This window comes from Kogia breviceps, chromosome 8 (assembly GCF_026419965.1).
Source record: "Kogia breviceps isolate mKogBre1 chromosome 8, mKogBre1 haplotype 1, whole genome shotgun sequence".
Lineage (NCBI taxonomy): Eukaryota > Metazoa > Chordata > Mammalia > Artiodactyla > Physeteridae > Kogia > Kogia breviceps.
In genome coordinates, this window is record NC_081317.1 from 47,923,680 (window position 1) to 47,941,886 (window position 18,207).

At 38.1% G+C, this 18,207-nt stretch overlaps 1 protein-coding gene across 2 annotated transcripts in view; it reads left to right on the top strand.

The window, feature by feature from the left end:
- The first annotated feature begins 1,297 nt into the window (after window positions 1–1,297).
- CAAP1 (caspase activity and apoptosis inhibitor 1) overlaps window positions 1,298–18,207 on the top strand; it is a 55,419-nt gene continuing 38,509 nt past the window's right edge. The window contains exons 1-4 of one of the 2 annotated variants that reach the window (XM_059072973.2): window positions 1,298–1,710; window positions 6,611–6,811; window positions 7,656–7,740; window positions 8,638–8,713. In XM_059072973.2, the coding sequence (XP_058928956.1) occupies window positions 1,402–1,710; window positions 6,611–6,811; window positions 7,656–7,740; window positions 8,638–8,713 (671 nt within the window). In that variant the 5' untranslated portion in view covers window positions 1,298–1,401. Of the gene's footprint in view, window positions 1,808–6,610; window positions 6,812–7,655; window positions 7,741–8,637; window positions 8,714–18,207 lie in introns of both variants that reach the window. The other variant, XM_059072974.2, reaches the window with a different exon arrangement.

Genomic DNA, 18,207 nt, shown 5'->3' on the forward strand with positions numbered 1-18,207 from the left:
ATCCAAAAATCCCACACAGCAGCCCACAAAAGCTAACATTCATAAAATTATGACCCATAATCTATTTTCAAAAACTCACTCGTCTTTTTCTTGTCCCTCATGCACTCTGTGCAGGAAATACATAATCTCCGGAAATATTCCCTAAATTATCTTCTATTCTTTTCCATTGCTGCGTTCACATACTGCTCCTTTTCTTTTGCATTTCTTGCCTCAAATCCCTTTAAAAAATGGTCTGGGATCTCCTTATTGGTCACTTCCACTCCTAAACTCGTCTTGTTTTCCTCTCCTTCAAAAAACCAAGAACTAGTGTGAAACGGCAGTTCATGAGGAAAGAAGGAAGAGAGAAAAGGTAGCAACACTAATATGCCAATAGTATTTTATTCCTGCTCCCCTTTCCCCAACATAAAGAATTAATTTACATTTAGCAGGTCGCTATACTTATTCTGGTAGATAAATGGTTAAACAATACCGGACTACTTGATGATGAGGAAACAGTGTTCCAATCAGTGGAAAAGTATTCAACATTGTAAGTCAAGAATCCAAGTTAAAACTACTATTATCATGTGTTAGAACAAATTCTTACAAAGATTTCAGTGTATGCATGACATTCTAAGTTGGTTCAGCCCTTCTTTTTCAAAGGAACTCGATTAAATAGAAGAAAAATAAGATGCTTATATCCTTTGATCAATTTCTTTTTTTTGAGTACTAAATAATGTAAATTTTTTCTTAAGTTATTTATAGCGGCACTTTTCTGACAATGTGCCAGGCTGTCAACAACCTAAGTGCCAGTATTTGAATATTAAATAAATTGACAAAGAATAAATACAAGCGTCAAGGGCCTTTAGAGTGAAAAGGAATCATGCCCAGAGAGTAGTGTTAATGGGGAAAAACAAAGAAGCGGAAGACCCTACTCTTGTACAACTCCCTAAAATACACTAAAGAAAAAATCTATCCACGTGATGATGATAATGAGATTTCCCTTAAATTTTCTTTATTGTTGTTAGTGTCAAACAAAAACTGAAAGACAAATGACATTGGAGAATCAAACAATATACCTTTACCTTACTGTGTACTGTATATAGACAAAGATTGGAAAACAGTATCAATAAGGCAAAGAGTTGTTGTAATGCCCCGCCTTCGGCCCTTTGTAGGGGTATGAAAACAAACAACAAAAAACCACCCACGCTTCTCACCTGCAGCAAACTCAAGCCTACCTCCTCGGCTGGCGGAGGCAGCGCTATTGGCCCCGGCCCCGCCTTCAGAAACGCCTCCTGACGTTAGCGATGAGGCCGGAAGTGACGTCAAATCTGCGCCGCCCGTGCCCGCTGTTAGCTGCTGCGGCAGGCTTTCGGTCGATCCAGAAGCGGTGGGCTTTCCCCGGATGGTTGCAGCAGAGGGATCATGACGGGGAAGAAGTCTTCCCGGGAGAAGCGGCGCAAACGAAGCGGTCAGGAGGCGGCGGCGGCGGCGCTCGCGGCGCCGGACCCGGTTCCCGCCGTCGCCAGCGGCGGTAGTGGAAGCACGAGCGGTTGCGGGAGCGCCAGCGGCTGCGGGAGCGTCACCTGCTGTGGGAACACCAGCTTGAGTGGAAGTGTCACTGGCGGTGGGAGCGGCGGCAGCTGCTGGGGTGGGAGCAGCGTGGAGCGCAGTGAGCGCCGTAAGCGGAGGAGCACTGACTCATCTGCCAGCGTCTCCGGCTCCTTGCAGCAGGTGCGTGCGTGCTCTTCTCGCCGCTTCTCGAAGCGGCTGCGTTTCCGGAAGAAGGTGGGCGAGGAGCGGCATGTGGCAGCGGGATGCGGAGCCGGAGGTATCTCATGTTAGCGCTGCGATCCTAAGGGGTCCCGTGTTTGAAGTTCACGTCCCTAAGTTCCCTTGAACCCCACACTCCCACGTCTCGAACTTAAAGTTTCCGAATTTACCGGTCGTCTGACTCATACTGCTTTTGGCTTCTTCCACTCCTGTGGTCTCCTTAGTCTCCTTGAAAAGTATGGATCAGGAACTACCCTTCAGTGCCCTTGCGAGACGCGCTTTATTTCTCTCTTCCTCCATGTTACAAGATGAGAAAATTGAGGCTCACAGAGGTTAAGGAAGTCTACCCACAGTTACAGTTTGTTAATAACGCCTACATTCGGATGTAATATCTGATTATAAAAGCCATGTTCTTTATGCTCAATCGACCTAGCAAGATATTAACGTTTTTTAAAAAAAGTTTGCTTACATTATAAAACAAATGCATGAATACATACTTTAAATGTATACAACACAGAAATGAAGGGAAAATCATGGAAGTCTCTATGCTTCCCCATTAATAGTTTGATATGCAGCCTCTATATTAACTCTTGTCAGCCCTGATAATTCTTTTTTTATTTAAAATTTTTTTAATTTTTATTTTTTATTGGAGTATAGTTGATTTACAGTGTTGTGTTACTTTCAGGTGTACAGCAAAGTGCTTCAGTTGTACATGCACATATATCTATTCTTTTTCAGCCCTGATATTTCTTATTTTTTGTTCTTTTCAAAATTTTATTTATTTATTTTCGGCTGTGTTGGGGCTTTGTTGCTGCTCACAGACGTTCTCTAGTTGCAGTGAGTGGGGGCTGCACTTCATTGCGGTGCGCGGGCCTCTTTGCAGTGGCTTCTCTTGTGGAGCACAGGCTCTAGGTGCACGGCTTCAGTAGTTGTGGCACGCAGGCTCAGCGGTTGTGGCTCACGGGCTCTACAGCGCAGGCCCAGTAGTTATGGCGCACGGGCTTAGTTGCTCTGCGGCATGTGGGATCTTCCGGGACCCGGGCTCGAACCCATATCCCCTGCATTGGCAGGCGGGTTCTTAACCACTGCGCCACCAGGGAATTCCTTTTCTTTCTTTTTAATCTAAGGCTTTTAGTATAGTGTTGAACACAAGCGTTCATAGTAGGCATTCTTTTCCCATTCTTTTTTTTTTTGCGGTACGCGGGCCTCTCACTGTTGTGGCCTCTCCCATTGCGGACCGCACGCTCGAGACGCGCAGGCTCAGCGGCCATGGTTCACGGGCCCAGCCGCTCCGCGGCATGTGGGATCTTCCTGGACCGGGGCACGAACCCACGTCCCCTGCATCGGCAGGTGGACTCTCAACCACTGAGCCACCAGGGAAGCCCTCCCATTCTTTTTTGTAGTGGAAACATTTCTAATTTTACAGCAGTAAGTGTATTTGCCGTCGGTTCTGAAAGATACCTTTGATCAAGTTAAGGAAATTTTCTTTAATTCGTGGTTTTCTGAGGGTTGTAGAGTTCTATCAGATGACTTTAGGGCATTCTGTTGAGGTGATCAGTAGTTTTCCTTCTTAATCTGATTATGTAATTTCATTGATAAGTTAACTTATATTGAATTGTCCTCAGCATTCTTGGGATAAATACCATTTGATTTGTTGATTTGGTGGTTGTACTCGGCTGAAATTCAGTATTTTTCCTTTTGTGCCTATGTTCTTAAGTTAAATCAGCTTATTGTTTTTGTTTTTGTAGTTATCCTGTCTTGTTTTGGTATCAAGGTTATGGTAGCCTTATGGATTGAGTTGGGAAAGGTTTGCATTTTTTTTGGTGTGTTCCAGAGTAGTTTATATCTTTTTCTTAAAGATACGTCGGAACTTGACTGTTGGACCATACAGCTGTCGGGGTCTGGTGGATTTTTCTAGGGGTGGTTTTTTTTCTCTTAACCGCCATCTTTTTCCCCCAAATTCTTCAATAGTTATAGATCTATGCATTTTTTCCACCCTTTTTAGATTCAGTTTTGGATATCACCATTCTTATCTTAAATAGTTTCCATGTCTTTAGTACTCTTTATTATTATGGGGAGACCAATAATAAGGATTCTATAAGCGTTTGCATACAGAACTAAACTGTACTTCTCATGAGAAGTAACTGTATTTGTAAAAGAAAAAAAGAAGTCATTATATATTAGGCATGTAGAGAACATCGCAAAATTCCAATAGTGCCATAATATTTGTTGGGTATTGCATTCCCTATTGTTGTTGTTAACAGCTTTATAGAGATATAATTCACATACCGTACAATTCACTAATTTCAATTATACAGTTCACAGGTTTTGGAGTATATTCACAGAGTGGTGCAACCATCACTGTGGTTAGTTTTAAAATATTTTCATCATCCCCAGAAGAAGCCCTGTATGTAATTTTTAGCTGTCATCCCTACTAGCCCTGCACCCATACACCCATTCTATCCCTAGGCAATCACTAATCTACTTTCTATCTCTATAGATTTTTTTTTGGCTGCGTTGGGTCTTCGTTGGTGGGCTTTCCCTAGTTGTTGTGGCGAGCGGGGCTACTCTTTGTTGCTATGTGTGGTCGTCTCATTGTGGTGGCTTCTCTTGTTGCAGAGCATGGGCTCTAGGGCGTGCCGGCTTCAGTAGTTGTGGCTCACGGGCTCTAGAGCGCAGGCTCAGTAGTTGTGGCGCACGGGCTTAGTTGCTCTGCGGCTTGCGGGATCTTCCCAGACCAGGGCTCGAGCCTGTGTCCCCTGCATTGGCAGGCGGATTCTTAACCAATGAGCCACCAGGGAAGTCCCCTCTATAGACTTACACATTTCCCTGTTCTGGGCATTTTATATGAATAGAATCATATGTGATCTTTTGTGGCTGGCTTCTCTCACCTAGCATATTTGTTTTTCAGAGTCTGCCCATGTTTTAACACATATCAGTACTTCATTTCTTTTTGTAGCTGAATAATATTTCATTGTGTGGCTAATACCACATTTAATTTTTTCATTTATCAATTGAGAGACATTTGGATTGTTTCCAACTTTCGGCTGTTATGCATAATGCTGCTATGAACATTTGTGTACAAGTTTCTGTGCAGGCATTATGGTTACATTTCTTTTGGATATATATCCAGGAATGAAATTTCTGCATCATATGGCAACTTTATAAGGAACTACAAACCGTTTTCCAAACCAGCTGCACGATTTTATATTCCTACTAGCACTTTATGGGAGTTCAGTTCCTTTACATCCTTGCTAACACCTGAATTGCTTTGTGAGCCATTAGAACAAGAGCTAACCTTTGCTTTTTCAGTGTAATTATCATAGTGTTCTTTAAAATTAGCCTGTTTTTAAACTTTTTTTTTTTTTTGTGGTACGCGGGCCTCTCACTGCTGTGGCCTCTCCCGTTGCGGAGCACAGGCTCAGCGGCCATGGCTCATGGGCCCAGCCGCTCCGCGGCGTGTGGGATCTTCCCGGACTGGGGCACGAACCTGCGCGTCCCCTGCATCGGCAGGCAGACTCTCAACTACTGCGCCACCAGGGAAGCCCCTTTATACTGCATTTTAAACAATTGCGTTAGAAAGTATAAAAAGGAACCCTACTTGAATAATATAGTTAGGGATTTTCCTAAGGAAATGACTTTTAAATTGATACCTGAGTTTGTTGATCTTGGGAGTATAGAGTGATGGGGAAGTGGGGAAGAAAGACTCTCCTAGACAGAAGAACAGTGTGTACAAAAGCCCTTCCTGTATGAAATGAAGGGAGAACACCTTATGTTTGAGTAGTTCAGACAAGGTCATTGTGTTTGGAACACAATGAGCATGAAGGACCTAATAGGCTATATTACCCTAAGAACAATGGGAAGTCATTGACAGCTTATATCAGTAAATAGGGAGGATGAGTATATGTGCATTTTATAAAATCCATTTTGGTGACAGTATACAAAACAGATTGGCAAGACCTCAGTTAGATGTAGGCAGTCCAGTTAAGTGCTACTGAGGTAATCTAGGCAAAAAGAGGATGGTACCTTGGATCAGGATTATGGCAGTAGATTTGGAGAGACTGGATAGATTTGGGAGATAGGAGGTAAAATTGATTGAAATGTCTTAAATTACTTGCCTGCTTTGAATGTCATTAGATATATAACAGTTTTTAAAATGATAGAGACTTCGTTGGTGGCCCAGTGGCTGAGAATCCATCTTCCAATGCAGGGGACGAGGGTTCGATCCCTGGTTGGGGAAGCAAGATCCCATATGCTGCAGGGCAACTAAGCCTGTGCGCTGGAACTACTGAGCCCATGCTCCTCAACTAGAGAGCCTGCGTGCTGCAAACTACAGAGCCCGTGTGCTGCAACTAAGACCCAATGCCACCAAAAATAAATAAATAAATATATTTTTTAAAGAAATCTTTATTTTAAAAAATGACAATAGCTTCTGGTAAGCAATGATACTTTATTATATAATATTTGTGGTTTATAACATTTTTGCTGCTATCCCATTTCTTTTTATGAATTAAGAAGAATGACAACGCATACATAAAGTTCTTGGGTGAATTGTCTACTGGAGGAATATCGTATTCCACAAGTCTAAAATTGTAGGAAATCATTCAGTATTGAATATATTTTTCATTTGTGTGTCCTAAGATATTATCTCTTCACTTTTTTTCAATTTATTAATAATTACAGAGTGGAGAGTAACTTCAAAGAATACTGAGCAATTAAATAATCTTTCCTATGGTTTTAAATAAATAATTTGTGCAAAAAAAGAATTTGGAAATGTTTAATGAAGATTTTATTCAATGAAAATGTATGACATTATAGACATATTTCTATTGTTTAATGGTTCTTTCTCTTTTAATTTTAGGAAGCCAAATATCTTTTGCCAACTCTGGAAAAAGAGTTATTCTTGGCAGAGCACAGTGACCTTGAAGAAGGTGGATTAGACCTTACTGTGGCATTAAAACCAGTTAGTTTCTATATATCAGACAAAAAAGAAATGCTTCAGCAGTGTTTCTGTATCATAGGAGAGAAGAAGTTACAGAAGATGCTTCCTGATGTGTTAAAGGTACTTCATTACATACATTATCAGGCTATCCACATATACCGAAATATACAAACACTTTTTTATAGCAATCATTTTACTTAATATAAATTTTAATTGGATGTTTTCAACTAATATGAGCTACTTCAAAAAGATGTAAAGAAGGGATTTTGTAGAACCATAAATGGCTTTGTATATTTAAAAATTTGCCAGGAAGAAATAGGGTACTTTACTATATTTCCGTAAGGAATTTTTTGACCTTCTGGAAATTATTCTATTAAATACAGGCAGTTTAAGTAACTAAGTTAGAGGTATACTGACTGATTCTTTCTGGTGCTTTAAGAAGTGTACTGCTGTGTAACAGTATGCAATGATAGTTCGTAATAGCCTATATTTCATTAAATTCATAAATGTTTTCATATATTTATCTCTGAAAATTATTCAGGGAAATACATGGAATTCTAATTTTACAGATGTGGAAAAAAAGCCGTGGACAAGTTAAGCCCAACATCATATATGTCTAAGATGTATGGAGCTAGGACTTGAATATTTAAGCCTTTAGAGGTATTACCTAACATAAGTAGGCTGCTATTAAGAATATCTGGGCACCTACTTATTCTTCAGTTTGTTCTTTCATAATAAACATGACTTTATATATCCAAATCAAAATTCTATAAATTATAATGTTTACATATTAACTGGCAGGTCTTTACATTTCATCCCAGAAAAAAATTTATGTGGCTTTTAATTTGTTTTACTGTAGGATTTTGCTTAGCAGACTTTTTTTTTTTTTAAATGGTTGCTGTTTTCTAGTTTACATTGGTGCTGTGTTATATAAATGCATTTTTTAAAATGTCATTTTCTTTAGAACTGTTCAATAGAAGAAATTAAAAAACTGTGCCAGGAACAGTTAGAGCTCCTGTCTGAAAAAAAAATCTTGAAGATTCTTGAGGGTAAGAATGCATATTTCTACCTTCTGGTAACTTAGTGGTTAATACTATACTTAGCATAAATCCTGAGGTATTCTTTTTTTTTCTTTTTTAACTTGACTGTTACTTTAATTTTATTATTGGGTAATCACTGAGTATTTTTACCTCTGTTTGTACAGAAATATAGTTTACATATCAGAATAGCATCTCAGGAATGGACTTTTTGATATATGTATGGTTTCTCCAAATCAGTTGTGTAGGTAAGAACATTAAGTTTGTGGACAATAAAAAAATGAAATAAAAAATGTTTACCCAAAATGCTATAAAAAAATTACTTATTGAGAAGGCAAAGCCTTCTCTTAAAATATTTTAAAATTTTCTGCTTTATAGTCTTACTGCTTTTAATTATCTGTTGAATACCATTTCTGCTCTAGCAAGACCCAAATGCAGAGTTAGAAGAATTGCCAACATTTATCTGTCTGCCTGAAGTAAGACTCTTGTTTGTATATATTACCTGTAGAATTTTGGATTTTAAAGCTTTTCTTTTTGGACTCTACAAAGATATTAGCATTAGCATTACAAGAGAAGGAACAAAAAAATGGAGAATTTCAATTTCCAGAGATAACATCTTTTTTAAATGTAAAATGGTAATAGATGTATACATGTGTGTATAGTTTGTAAGTATTATATGTACACACCTTCTTGCTTATATATATTTTGTACATTTATAAAAAAATAGATAAAGGGAAGGCAATGACAAATACCTAATAAGGCATTTTAAATATAAGCAATTAAAAATGTCATCTTTCAGCAACTCATGTTTTTTAATCGTCACTTTATACATGACATTTTCTGTATAATGATTAAATCACTCTGACATCTTATGAGCATGCTTTCAATTTTTTTTATGTCATTCATAAGGTGACAATGGTATGGACTCTGATATGGAAGAAGAGGCAGATGATGGCTCTAAGATGGGATCTGATTTAGTTAGTCAGTAAGTTAAAAACTTTCATTTTTATTTCAGAATTTCTTTGTTATCCCTTTGGTGATTTCTTTCCTCAAGAATGTGATTGTTTTTCTGTGTTATGTTTATATAAAGTGATTCAACAATGTTGGATTGATTTTTTTTTACTTGTAATGATTAGTCCTTTTGGTATATATGAGAATGAAGTTAATTGCTTTCAGGATTAAGATGATTTTCTTAAACTATTGCTCAGATATAGGACTGCAGCAGTGCCAACCTGAAGCAGAATCACATTTCTCATTTGGAATTTGAATATACGTATCACTAGTGATACCCACTATTTATTAAGTATTATACTTACTCTACCAAACATTATGTTAGTAGTTTAGAAAACTTTATCTCGCTGAATATCTTTTACTTACCGGTTAATGTTTGGTGATAATAGCTTCTTTTCACAGCTGAGATAGTAAGGTGGTTCACTGTATATAGGTACATATAATTTGATTATTGTGATGACGGAAAATACCTGATGTTTTGGGATGCTGACTAATCAAGAAGCAACATGCTAATTTCTTTTTCTAGATTATTCTGCTCTGCCATGGGCTCATCAATCTTTCACCCACTAATTTTATCATCTATTGATGATTTTTGACTAAAACAATTTTTTTTTCTGGTAGTTGCCAAAGACTGACTTGTATCTCTGTTTGCAGAGTTTGGCTATAGGCAGTAGCACAAATAAAAACAGATAACCAGAGGCAGTAGCATAAATAAGTAGCACATATTTAACCTGAAACCTTGAGTATATTTTCATTTCTAATACAATGCTATTGGGTAAGTATCACTGAAAAAAGATAATTTAATTTCATGTTATAACTGTAGAGCGCATCAAATAATCTACTTACACCGAAGCATTGAAGAAATCATTGTATCTTGGTGGCCTCATAAGCAGTAGATTTTTTGGTCATCACATATATCTTGCCTAGGAGTGTCACAGGATGATTTATACTTACCCACAGAGTAGAAAATGTACACATTTCTAAAAAGTCTTGCTATTGATTTTCCTTCAAAATACTTAGCTTTAAATTGTCTATGTAGTATGCTAATCTAGTTCAGATAGTTTAACCATTTACAAGGCTTGTCACTTTTTAGTTTCTTTTATTTTAATTTTAATTTTTATTTATTTATTCATTTATTTTTGGCTGCGTTGGGTCTTTGTTGCCGTGCACAAGCTTTCTCTAGTTGCAGTGAGCGGGGGCTACTCTTCGTTGCGGTGCATGGGCTTCTCTTTGCAGTGGCTTCTGTTGTTGTGGAGCACAGGCTCTAGGCGTGCAGGCTTCAGTAGATGTGGCATGTGAACTCAGTAGTTGTGGCTCATAGGCTCTAGAATGCAGGCTCAGTAGTTGTGGCGCATGACAGGCTTAGTTGCTCTGCAGCATGTGGGATCTTCCTGGATCAGGGATCGAACCCATGTTCCCTGCATTGGCAGGCAGATTCTTAACCACTGTGCCACCAGGGAAGTCCTTAGTTTCTTAAATTATCTAAACTAACCGTCTTGCTTCTTGATGTTTCTTACAGAGCATCAACTTCTGCTTGATTACATTTGTTTGCCTTTATTTAAGGCAAATGTTTTGCCTCTTTGTTTGCCTCTGTTTATTTTTCCCAGTTTTTGAGGTGTTGTCAAGTTTAAGTCCTTTATTGTTCACACCTGAACATTAATGCTACCTTTTCTACTGTTAGAGGCCATTTGATGGATAGCCAGTCAGATTAGAAACTTAATTCTCTTCAAAAAAAATTACAACAAAATACAGTATTTGACTTCTGAACTTTTCTAATGAAAAAAATGGTGATTAGATTCAAAGTGACTATTGCAAAGAACCCACTTTTACAGTGTTACTGTAAGACAGATCATGGTAGCTTTTATTTATTTATTTATTTTTTATTTATTTATTTTTTTTGTGGTACGCGGGCCTCTCACTGCTGTGGCCTCTCCCATTGCGGAGCACAGGCTCCGGACGCACAGGCTCAGCGGCCATGGCTCACGGGCCTAGCCGCTCCGCGGCATGTGGGATCCTCCCGGACCGGGGCACGAACCCGTGTCCCCTGCATCGGCAGGCGGACTCTCAACCACTGCGCCACCAGGGAAGCCCCATGGTAGCTTTTAAATGCTGCAATGAGCAGGTTAAGCAATCACAAATATTACCCAAAACTATCATAGTAGCCACTTGTGGATCTGATAAGTGCCAGAACATTGGGATTCTTTTGAGTTATAGGCTTTAAAAAAAAAAGCTACAAGATGTCAAATAAATAATAATACTAAGCTAGAAGATGCCAAATAAGCTAGAGATGCCAGATAAATAATAATATTAAAGCTAACACTTACAGAGCCAGTAAGTGTTGTATGCCAGACACTGTTCTAATCACTTTATATGCCTTCATTCACTCACTGGGTTTGTACAACAACCTTGTGAGGTAGGTGGTATTAGCATCATCATTTTACAAATGGAAAGATAAGGCCCAGAAAGATTGGTGTGCCTGAGGTCACACAAATGAATGTGGAAGTAGGAGGAATGTTAGTTCTGAAGAGATTATATAACATTCATGTTAATGGACCTGGCTTTAAGATACTTAACCTTCCCTAAAGTCACTTTATGCATTTGTAAAATGTGGGTAATCCTTGCTTCAATAGGATTATTGGGATTAAATGAGCTAATGTGACTTGTTTGTTATTATTTGTTTACTATTTTATTATTAATAATCTTAGTTATGAATGGGGAGATATACTGCAGTGTGAAACAAGGTGGGACAGGGAGTTAGTGTGAGAAGATGCGGACTTTAGTGCATGTTCCTGACATTTGCTATGAGTTTTGTGCTTAAAGGGACAATTCAGTCCTGTTAATCTCTATAGAAGAGAACTGAACCTGGTGGGCAGACTCATAAAAACCTCGTTCCAGTGCTTCAACTTGGTGCTGAAAATTTCCATGTTTTTTATTACCTGCTGGTTTTTTACTCTCTAATAAATAACAGTAGTCTGAGCTGTCCAGATGCTGAGGGAACAGTTACGAGTAGGCAGAGACAAATTAAAGGAATTCAATAATTTTGAAGAGAGGAAAATGAAGCTGAATAAGTTGAATAGGTAGCTTCTGTGGAACACAGAATTAATAGACTATAGGAAAGAAAACTTTAACAAAATAATGAAAACTCTTAAAGAAGTACAATTAGAGTACAAGTGTAGTTTTTTAAAAAATAAATTTATTTATTTATCTTTTTATCTTTGGCTGCGTTGGGTCTTGCTGCACACAGGCTCTCTCTAGTTGCAGCGAGTTGGGGCTGGTGACTTCTCTTGTTGCAGAACATGGGCTCCAAGTGTGTGGGCTTCATTAGTTGTGGCTCTTGGGCTCTAGAGCACAGGCTCAGTAGTTGTGGCATGTAGGCTTAGTTGTTCCACGGCATGTGGGATCTTCCCGGACCAGGGCTCAAACCTGTGTCCCCTGCATTGTCAGGCGGACTCTTAACCACTGTGCCACCAGGGAAGTCCCCACAAATGTAGTTTTTTTTTTTTTTTTTTTTTTTTTTTTTTTTTTTTTTGTGGTATGCGGGCCTCTCACTGCTGTGGCCTCTCCCGTTGCGGAGCACAGGCTCCGGACGCGCAGGCCCAGCGGCCACGGCTCACGGGCCCAGCCGCTTCGCGGCACGTGGGATTCTCCCGGACCGGGGCACGAACCCGTATCCCCTGCATCGGCAGGCGGACTCTCAACCACTGCGCCACCAGGGAAGCCCCCCCACAAATGTAGTTTTAGGAACTAAAAATAAATTCTGAATTCCTAAACTTAGGAGACAAACTGATAAAGAGGTTAGCTATGACTGGGGGCTACATCATTGTCCTAAGAAATCAAGTTGAATAAATAAATACAGAATAATAAAAACCACACACAAAAAGTATAAATCCTTATGTTTAACTCATGGCTACCTGGAAGACAATTTTAGACCTATCCTGAACATACTAGAAATTATAGAAAGAGAAACAAATAGCTAGAAAAGTATTGAAGAAATGATAGAATTAAAATTTTTGATTTAAAGACTTAAGACTGTAAGGGCAAGGATAACGAGAAAACACCTGGTTATGGGCTGAATTATGTCCCTTCAAAATTCATATGTGGGGGATTCCCTGGTGGCGCAGTGGTTGAGAGTCCGCCTGCCGATGCAGGGGACACGGGTTCATGCCCCCGTCTGGGAAGATCCCACATGCTGCGGAGCGGCTAGGCCTGTGAGTCATGGCCGCTGAGACTGTGCTCTGCAACAGGAGAGGCCACAACAGTGAGAGGCCCGTGTACACCGAAAAAAAAAAAAAAAATTCATATGTGGAAATCCCTAACCTCTACCACCTCTGAATGTAATCTCATTTGGAGATAAGGTCTTTAAAGAGGTAAATGGGGCTTCCCTGGTGGTTCAGTGGTAAAGAATCCACCTTACAATGCAGGGGATGTGGGTTCGATCCCTGGTCAGGGAACTGGGATCCCACATGCTGTGGGGCAGCTAAGCCCACGCACCACAACTACTGAGCTCGCACGCCTCAACTAGAGCCCATGTGCCTCAGACTACAGAGCCCACGTGCCCTGGAGCCTGTGCACCACAACTGGAGAAGAGAAAACCCACACACCACAACTAGAGAGAAGCCCGTGCACTGCAACGAAGAGCCCGAGTGCTGCAACAAAGACCTGATGCAGCCAAAAAAAAAATAAAATAAACAAATAAATAATAAATAAATCTTTTTTTAAAAAAGAGGTGATTAAGTTAATCCAATCTGATTGGTGTCCTTATAAGAAAAGAAAATTTGAATACACTGAAAGACTCCAGGGCTGGGCACACACAGAGAAGAGCCATGTGCGGACACAGCCAGAAGGCAGCCATCTGCAAGCCTCAGAAGAAACCAAACCTGCAGACACCTTGATCTTTGACTTCTACCTTGCGAAACTGTGAGAAACACATTTTTGTCATTTAAGCCAGCCAGCCTTTGGTATTTTGTTATGGCAGCTTTAACACACAACTACAAACTTAACTGTATGTGTGTGTGTATAAATTTCCCAGTGAAATTTTTTTCCCCACACTTTTTATTTTGGAAAACTTCAAACTTATATAAAAGTTGAAAGAATGATGTAATGAACATCCATATACCCTCTACCTAGATGCAGCAACATTAACATCTTGCCATTTTTGCTTTTGTTCTCTCCTTATATTTATCCTTTTTCCCCAAGAGCCATTTGTATTAGGTTGCTAGAGCTGCCATAGCAGAATACCACAGACTGCCTGGCTTAAACAACAGAAATTTATTTTCTCACAGTTCTGGAGGCTGAAAGTCCAGATCAGGGTACTGGCAGGGTTGTTTTTCTCTGAGGCCTCTCTCCTTGGCTTGCAGATGGCCACCCTCTTGCTGCCTTTTCACTTGGTAGTCTTTCTCTGTGTGTGTCCCTTTGGTGTTTCTCCCTGTGTCTTAATCTCCTCTTATAAGGACACTAGTCAGGTTGGATTAGCACCTAGCATAATGGCCTTATTTTAAGTCAATTAGCTTTATAAAGGCCCTATCTCCAAAACAGTCAACATTCTTAGGCATTGGAGTTAGGGTTTCACATATGAATTCTTTTATGGGGAAACAGTTCAGCTCATAACCTATTAAGAAATGTTACAGATGTCATAACATTTCATGCTTAAACAATTCAGTATGCACTTCCTAAAAATAAGAGAGTCTTACAGCCACAATGCCATCATCACTTTTCAGAAATAAACAGTAATTCAAATAATATCTAATATATTGCCCATATAAAATTTCCCCAATTACTAAAAAAAATGTATAGCTTACTTAATTTTAATTAATTAACTGATTGATTCTCATCCATGATCCAGTTGGAATTCATGTGTTCTGTTTGATTATTAGTATTTCAAAGCTAAATTTAAAGAGAAGATTTAGATATGAGAGAGAAAAGCTTAATGACTAGCCCAGGAACTTAGTTCACATCTTAAAGGAATTTTAAAAATAACAAAATAAACCAAAAGAAAGTTGGAAAAATGAAACAACAAAGGTAAACATTCAAACTAAGAAACAGAAAACAAAAGGATAATTAAATTTAAATTTATTAACTTGATTTTTGTAAAGAAAATAAGATAAACTCTTCTTCGGTCTGACTAAGGAAATAAGTAGAGAGCAATTAAAATTGAGATTAGTGAGAAAGGAGGAGACGGAATCATAGGCATGTATGAATTTAAAAGAATAATGAGAATCCACATGCAGCATTGTGTAAACAAACTTAAAGCGAGCAAATGTATGGTATTCTATCAAAATACAAATTAACCAAATTCACTTTTCCCAAAAGTGGAAAACTTGGAAGAGATTAACAAAGAAGAAATTAGAAAGGTGAATAGAGATCTGTTGAAAAAGACAAGGTGAATTCACAACTGAATTATTATTTACATGAGTTGATACATGTAATGTGTTTACAGCTAATAAAACGTTCAATAATACCATCTGTTACTTTTTTTTTTTTTTTTTTTTTTGCGGTACGTGGGCCTCTCACTGTTGTGGCCTCTCCCTTTGTGGAGCACAGGCTCCGGAAGCGCAGGCTCAGCGGCCATGGCTCCCGGGCCCAACCGCTCTGCGGCATGTGGGATCTTCCCAGACCGGGGCACGAACCCGTGTCCCCTGCATTGGCAGGCGGACTCTCAACCACTGCACCACCAGGGAAGCCCTGTTACTATTTTCAAACAGATTACACCTGTGTTATTTAAATTAGTCCAAGCCCTAGAAAAAGATGAAAAGATCTTCAGTTTACTTGATGATTTCTGCATAGCTTTAATATCCCAAATTTCATAAATAGTGCCAAAAACGTGTGCGGGGGATTATAGGCCTTCTCACTTGTTAATATAGATGTAAAAATTATAAGTACAACATTAGCATATAGAATCCAGCAGTGTATCAGTGGGTAATTATGCTACTGACCAAGTAGGATTTACTCCAGGAATTTACAGGAGACTTAATTAGAAAGTCTATTAGCATAAGTCATTTCAACAAATTAAAGGAGAAAAATTCCATGGTCAGATAAGTAGATGCTAAAAAGGCCTTTGCTAATATTCAGCAGTCATTTCTAATATAAGCTGTAGGTAAAAAAGATATAGTAGAAAACTATTCAGATATGATAATGACCATTTGACCAAGCTTAACTACCCACTTGGTGAATTAAAATGACGAATCAGACAGGATCATTCATTTTCAATGTTTCTTGGAGGTTCTAGCAAATGCATTTAGACCAAAAACAAACAAAAAAACAACCCCTCCCCCCCCGCACACACACATGCATGCAACATTGGTGGTAGGGAGTAATTAACTGGTCAAAGGCAGCAAAAAGAGATGGGATGATGGAAGCAGAGATTGGAGTGATGTACTTTGAAGATGGAAAAAGGAGCCACAAGCTAAGGAATGCAGGTGATCTTTCAGAAGCTGGAAAAGACAAGGAAATGGATTCTCCAGAAGAAATGTAGCACTACCTACACCTTGATTCTAGTGTCGTAAGATTAATTTGGGATTTCTGACCTCTAGAACTGTAAGATAATAAATTCACATTGTTTTAAGCCACTAAATTTGTGGTGATTTTTGTTACAGTGGCAATAGAAAACTATGCAAGGTACTTGATTAAAACCTAGACATAAGCCAGAGTTTTAGATTGTTGCCTGTAACCATAGAGGTGTTTTGCTCAATTTAAATATTTTAAAAATTTTCAAATAGTTCCAACATTTAAAAATCAAGTGATAACACACCAAAGTGTGGATTTCTGAGTTGCTTGAAAATCAGATCAAGCAACCTTTCCTGAGAGGGCAAAAAAAATTTGGAGCTGAGTGTAGGTACTCTCTTTGTGAGTGGCATATATATGTTTCACTTTGCCACATAGTACTTCATTTGCCTATATGCTTAATGTACAGAATGTCTAGAAAATGAAACTCTGATTCAAGGGAAAATACATAAAGGCCAAAGGTTTGCCTTGGAACCAGTTCTGTCAGTTTGTCAGTGTCTTATCAACTGAGACATACACCTTTACCTTTTTATCCCAATTTTGATGAATGAAAAGAATTTTAAATAGGTCTAGATAAAGCAGTCTATGGTATTAAAGACATGTGAGAATTTTGATATTTTAACGGCAACCTGTGTGCTTTTATTGTTTATGGGAAAGTACATAACATTAATAGTTTCTTAGAATTATCTAAGAAGCTGTAAAGTGACAACTTTCAGTATGAGGTATATGTATGCCTATGTGTATGTATATGGTATTTAATATGCTCTATGTAAATTAATTTTCTCGTAAACCATTAAAAGTTTGAAAATACAGAAGTACACACAAATGTTTATGCACAAGGGAAAAAAATCTAAATTTATATTTTCAGTTTTATATGATCTCCTCACATTGTTAGCTTTATATTTTTAAGTTATATTTATCTTCTAAGGTCAGCTTTCAAATACATGTTTTTTCCCCCAAGCTCTCTTGATCTCTACTGCTTTTTAAAATTTTGATTTCTCACTCATACTTACTTTACAATAGTTCTTTTTTACTACCCAAAGGAAAAAGGAAGTAGTAGTTATAAGAAATTTTTGACAGTGTACTACTTTGAAACTTGAAATTAGTGAGTGTTAACTTATAACAATTTTAATAGGAATGAGATGCAGGAACTATGAAGATAGAACATTCATAGTTTCTAAGTACCTTCATTTTTAAAAAGGTGAGGGATGGGATTGTCTGTCACTTTAGTTCACCTTAGGTAAGTCAATGAGCAACTTTGTATTGTACTGAGATAGTCTAAAAATTTTAGCATTTATAATTTTGCAGTGTTTTAAAACTTAGATATTGTGACAAGATTTGCACATGTTACAGATTACAAGTTGCTTAACAAGAACAACAATTTTAAGTAAATAAGGTAATATGCCTGGAATCAGAGCGCTGTCTTCATTTGGAAAAGAAGCTTTATTATAGCTAAAGTAGCACTAAAAATGAGAACAGGTATTAGCTTGGCGTATAATGTGAGATGATTACACCCTAAAGAATATGTTTGTAATGAAATTTAAGTCTTGAATAGTGCGATAAAATAATCAGGATTGAGGTTTTATATAAAAAGAATAAAAATACAAACACTTTAGGGAAATCTTAACAATGTTTTAGAATTAATTTAATACCTTTATGAATCTTAAATTAATATGCTTTTAGTGAATGATATTGAGGGAGATGTCAGTGGAAATTAAGTTGTATTTCTCTATGGATAATAAGCAGTGATGAGATAATATCCCAGTTCTAGAAGGCAAAGAAATTTAAAAATTGAGATTTTCAAACTAAGGTATACTGCAAAGTAGGTTCTATAGGAGTGTTCTGGAACTATTGATCCTAGTCACTGCTCCTTAGCAGAGGATGGGCATGTTCTAAATTAGTTATTATCAAATTCTAGTTTTGGGTGATTAACTTTCTGAAAAAGTAAGATACTCCTGAACAGGCCTT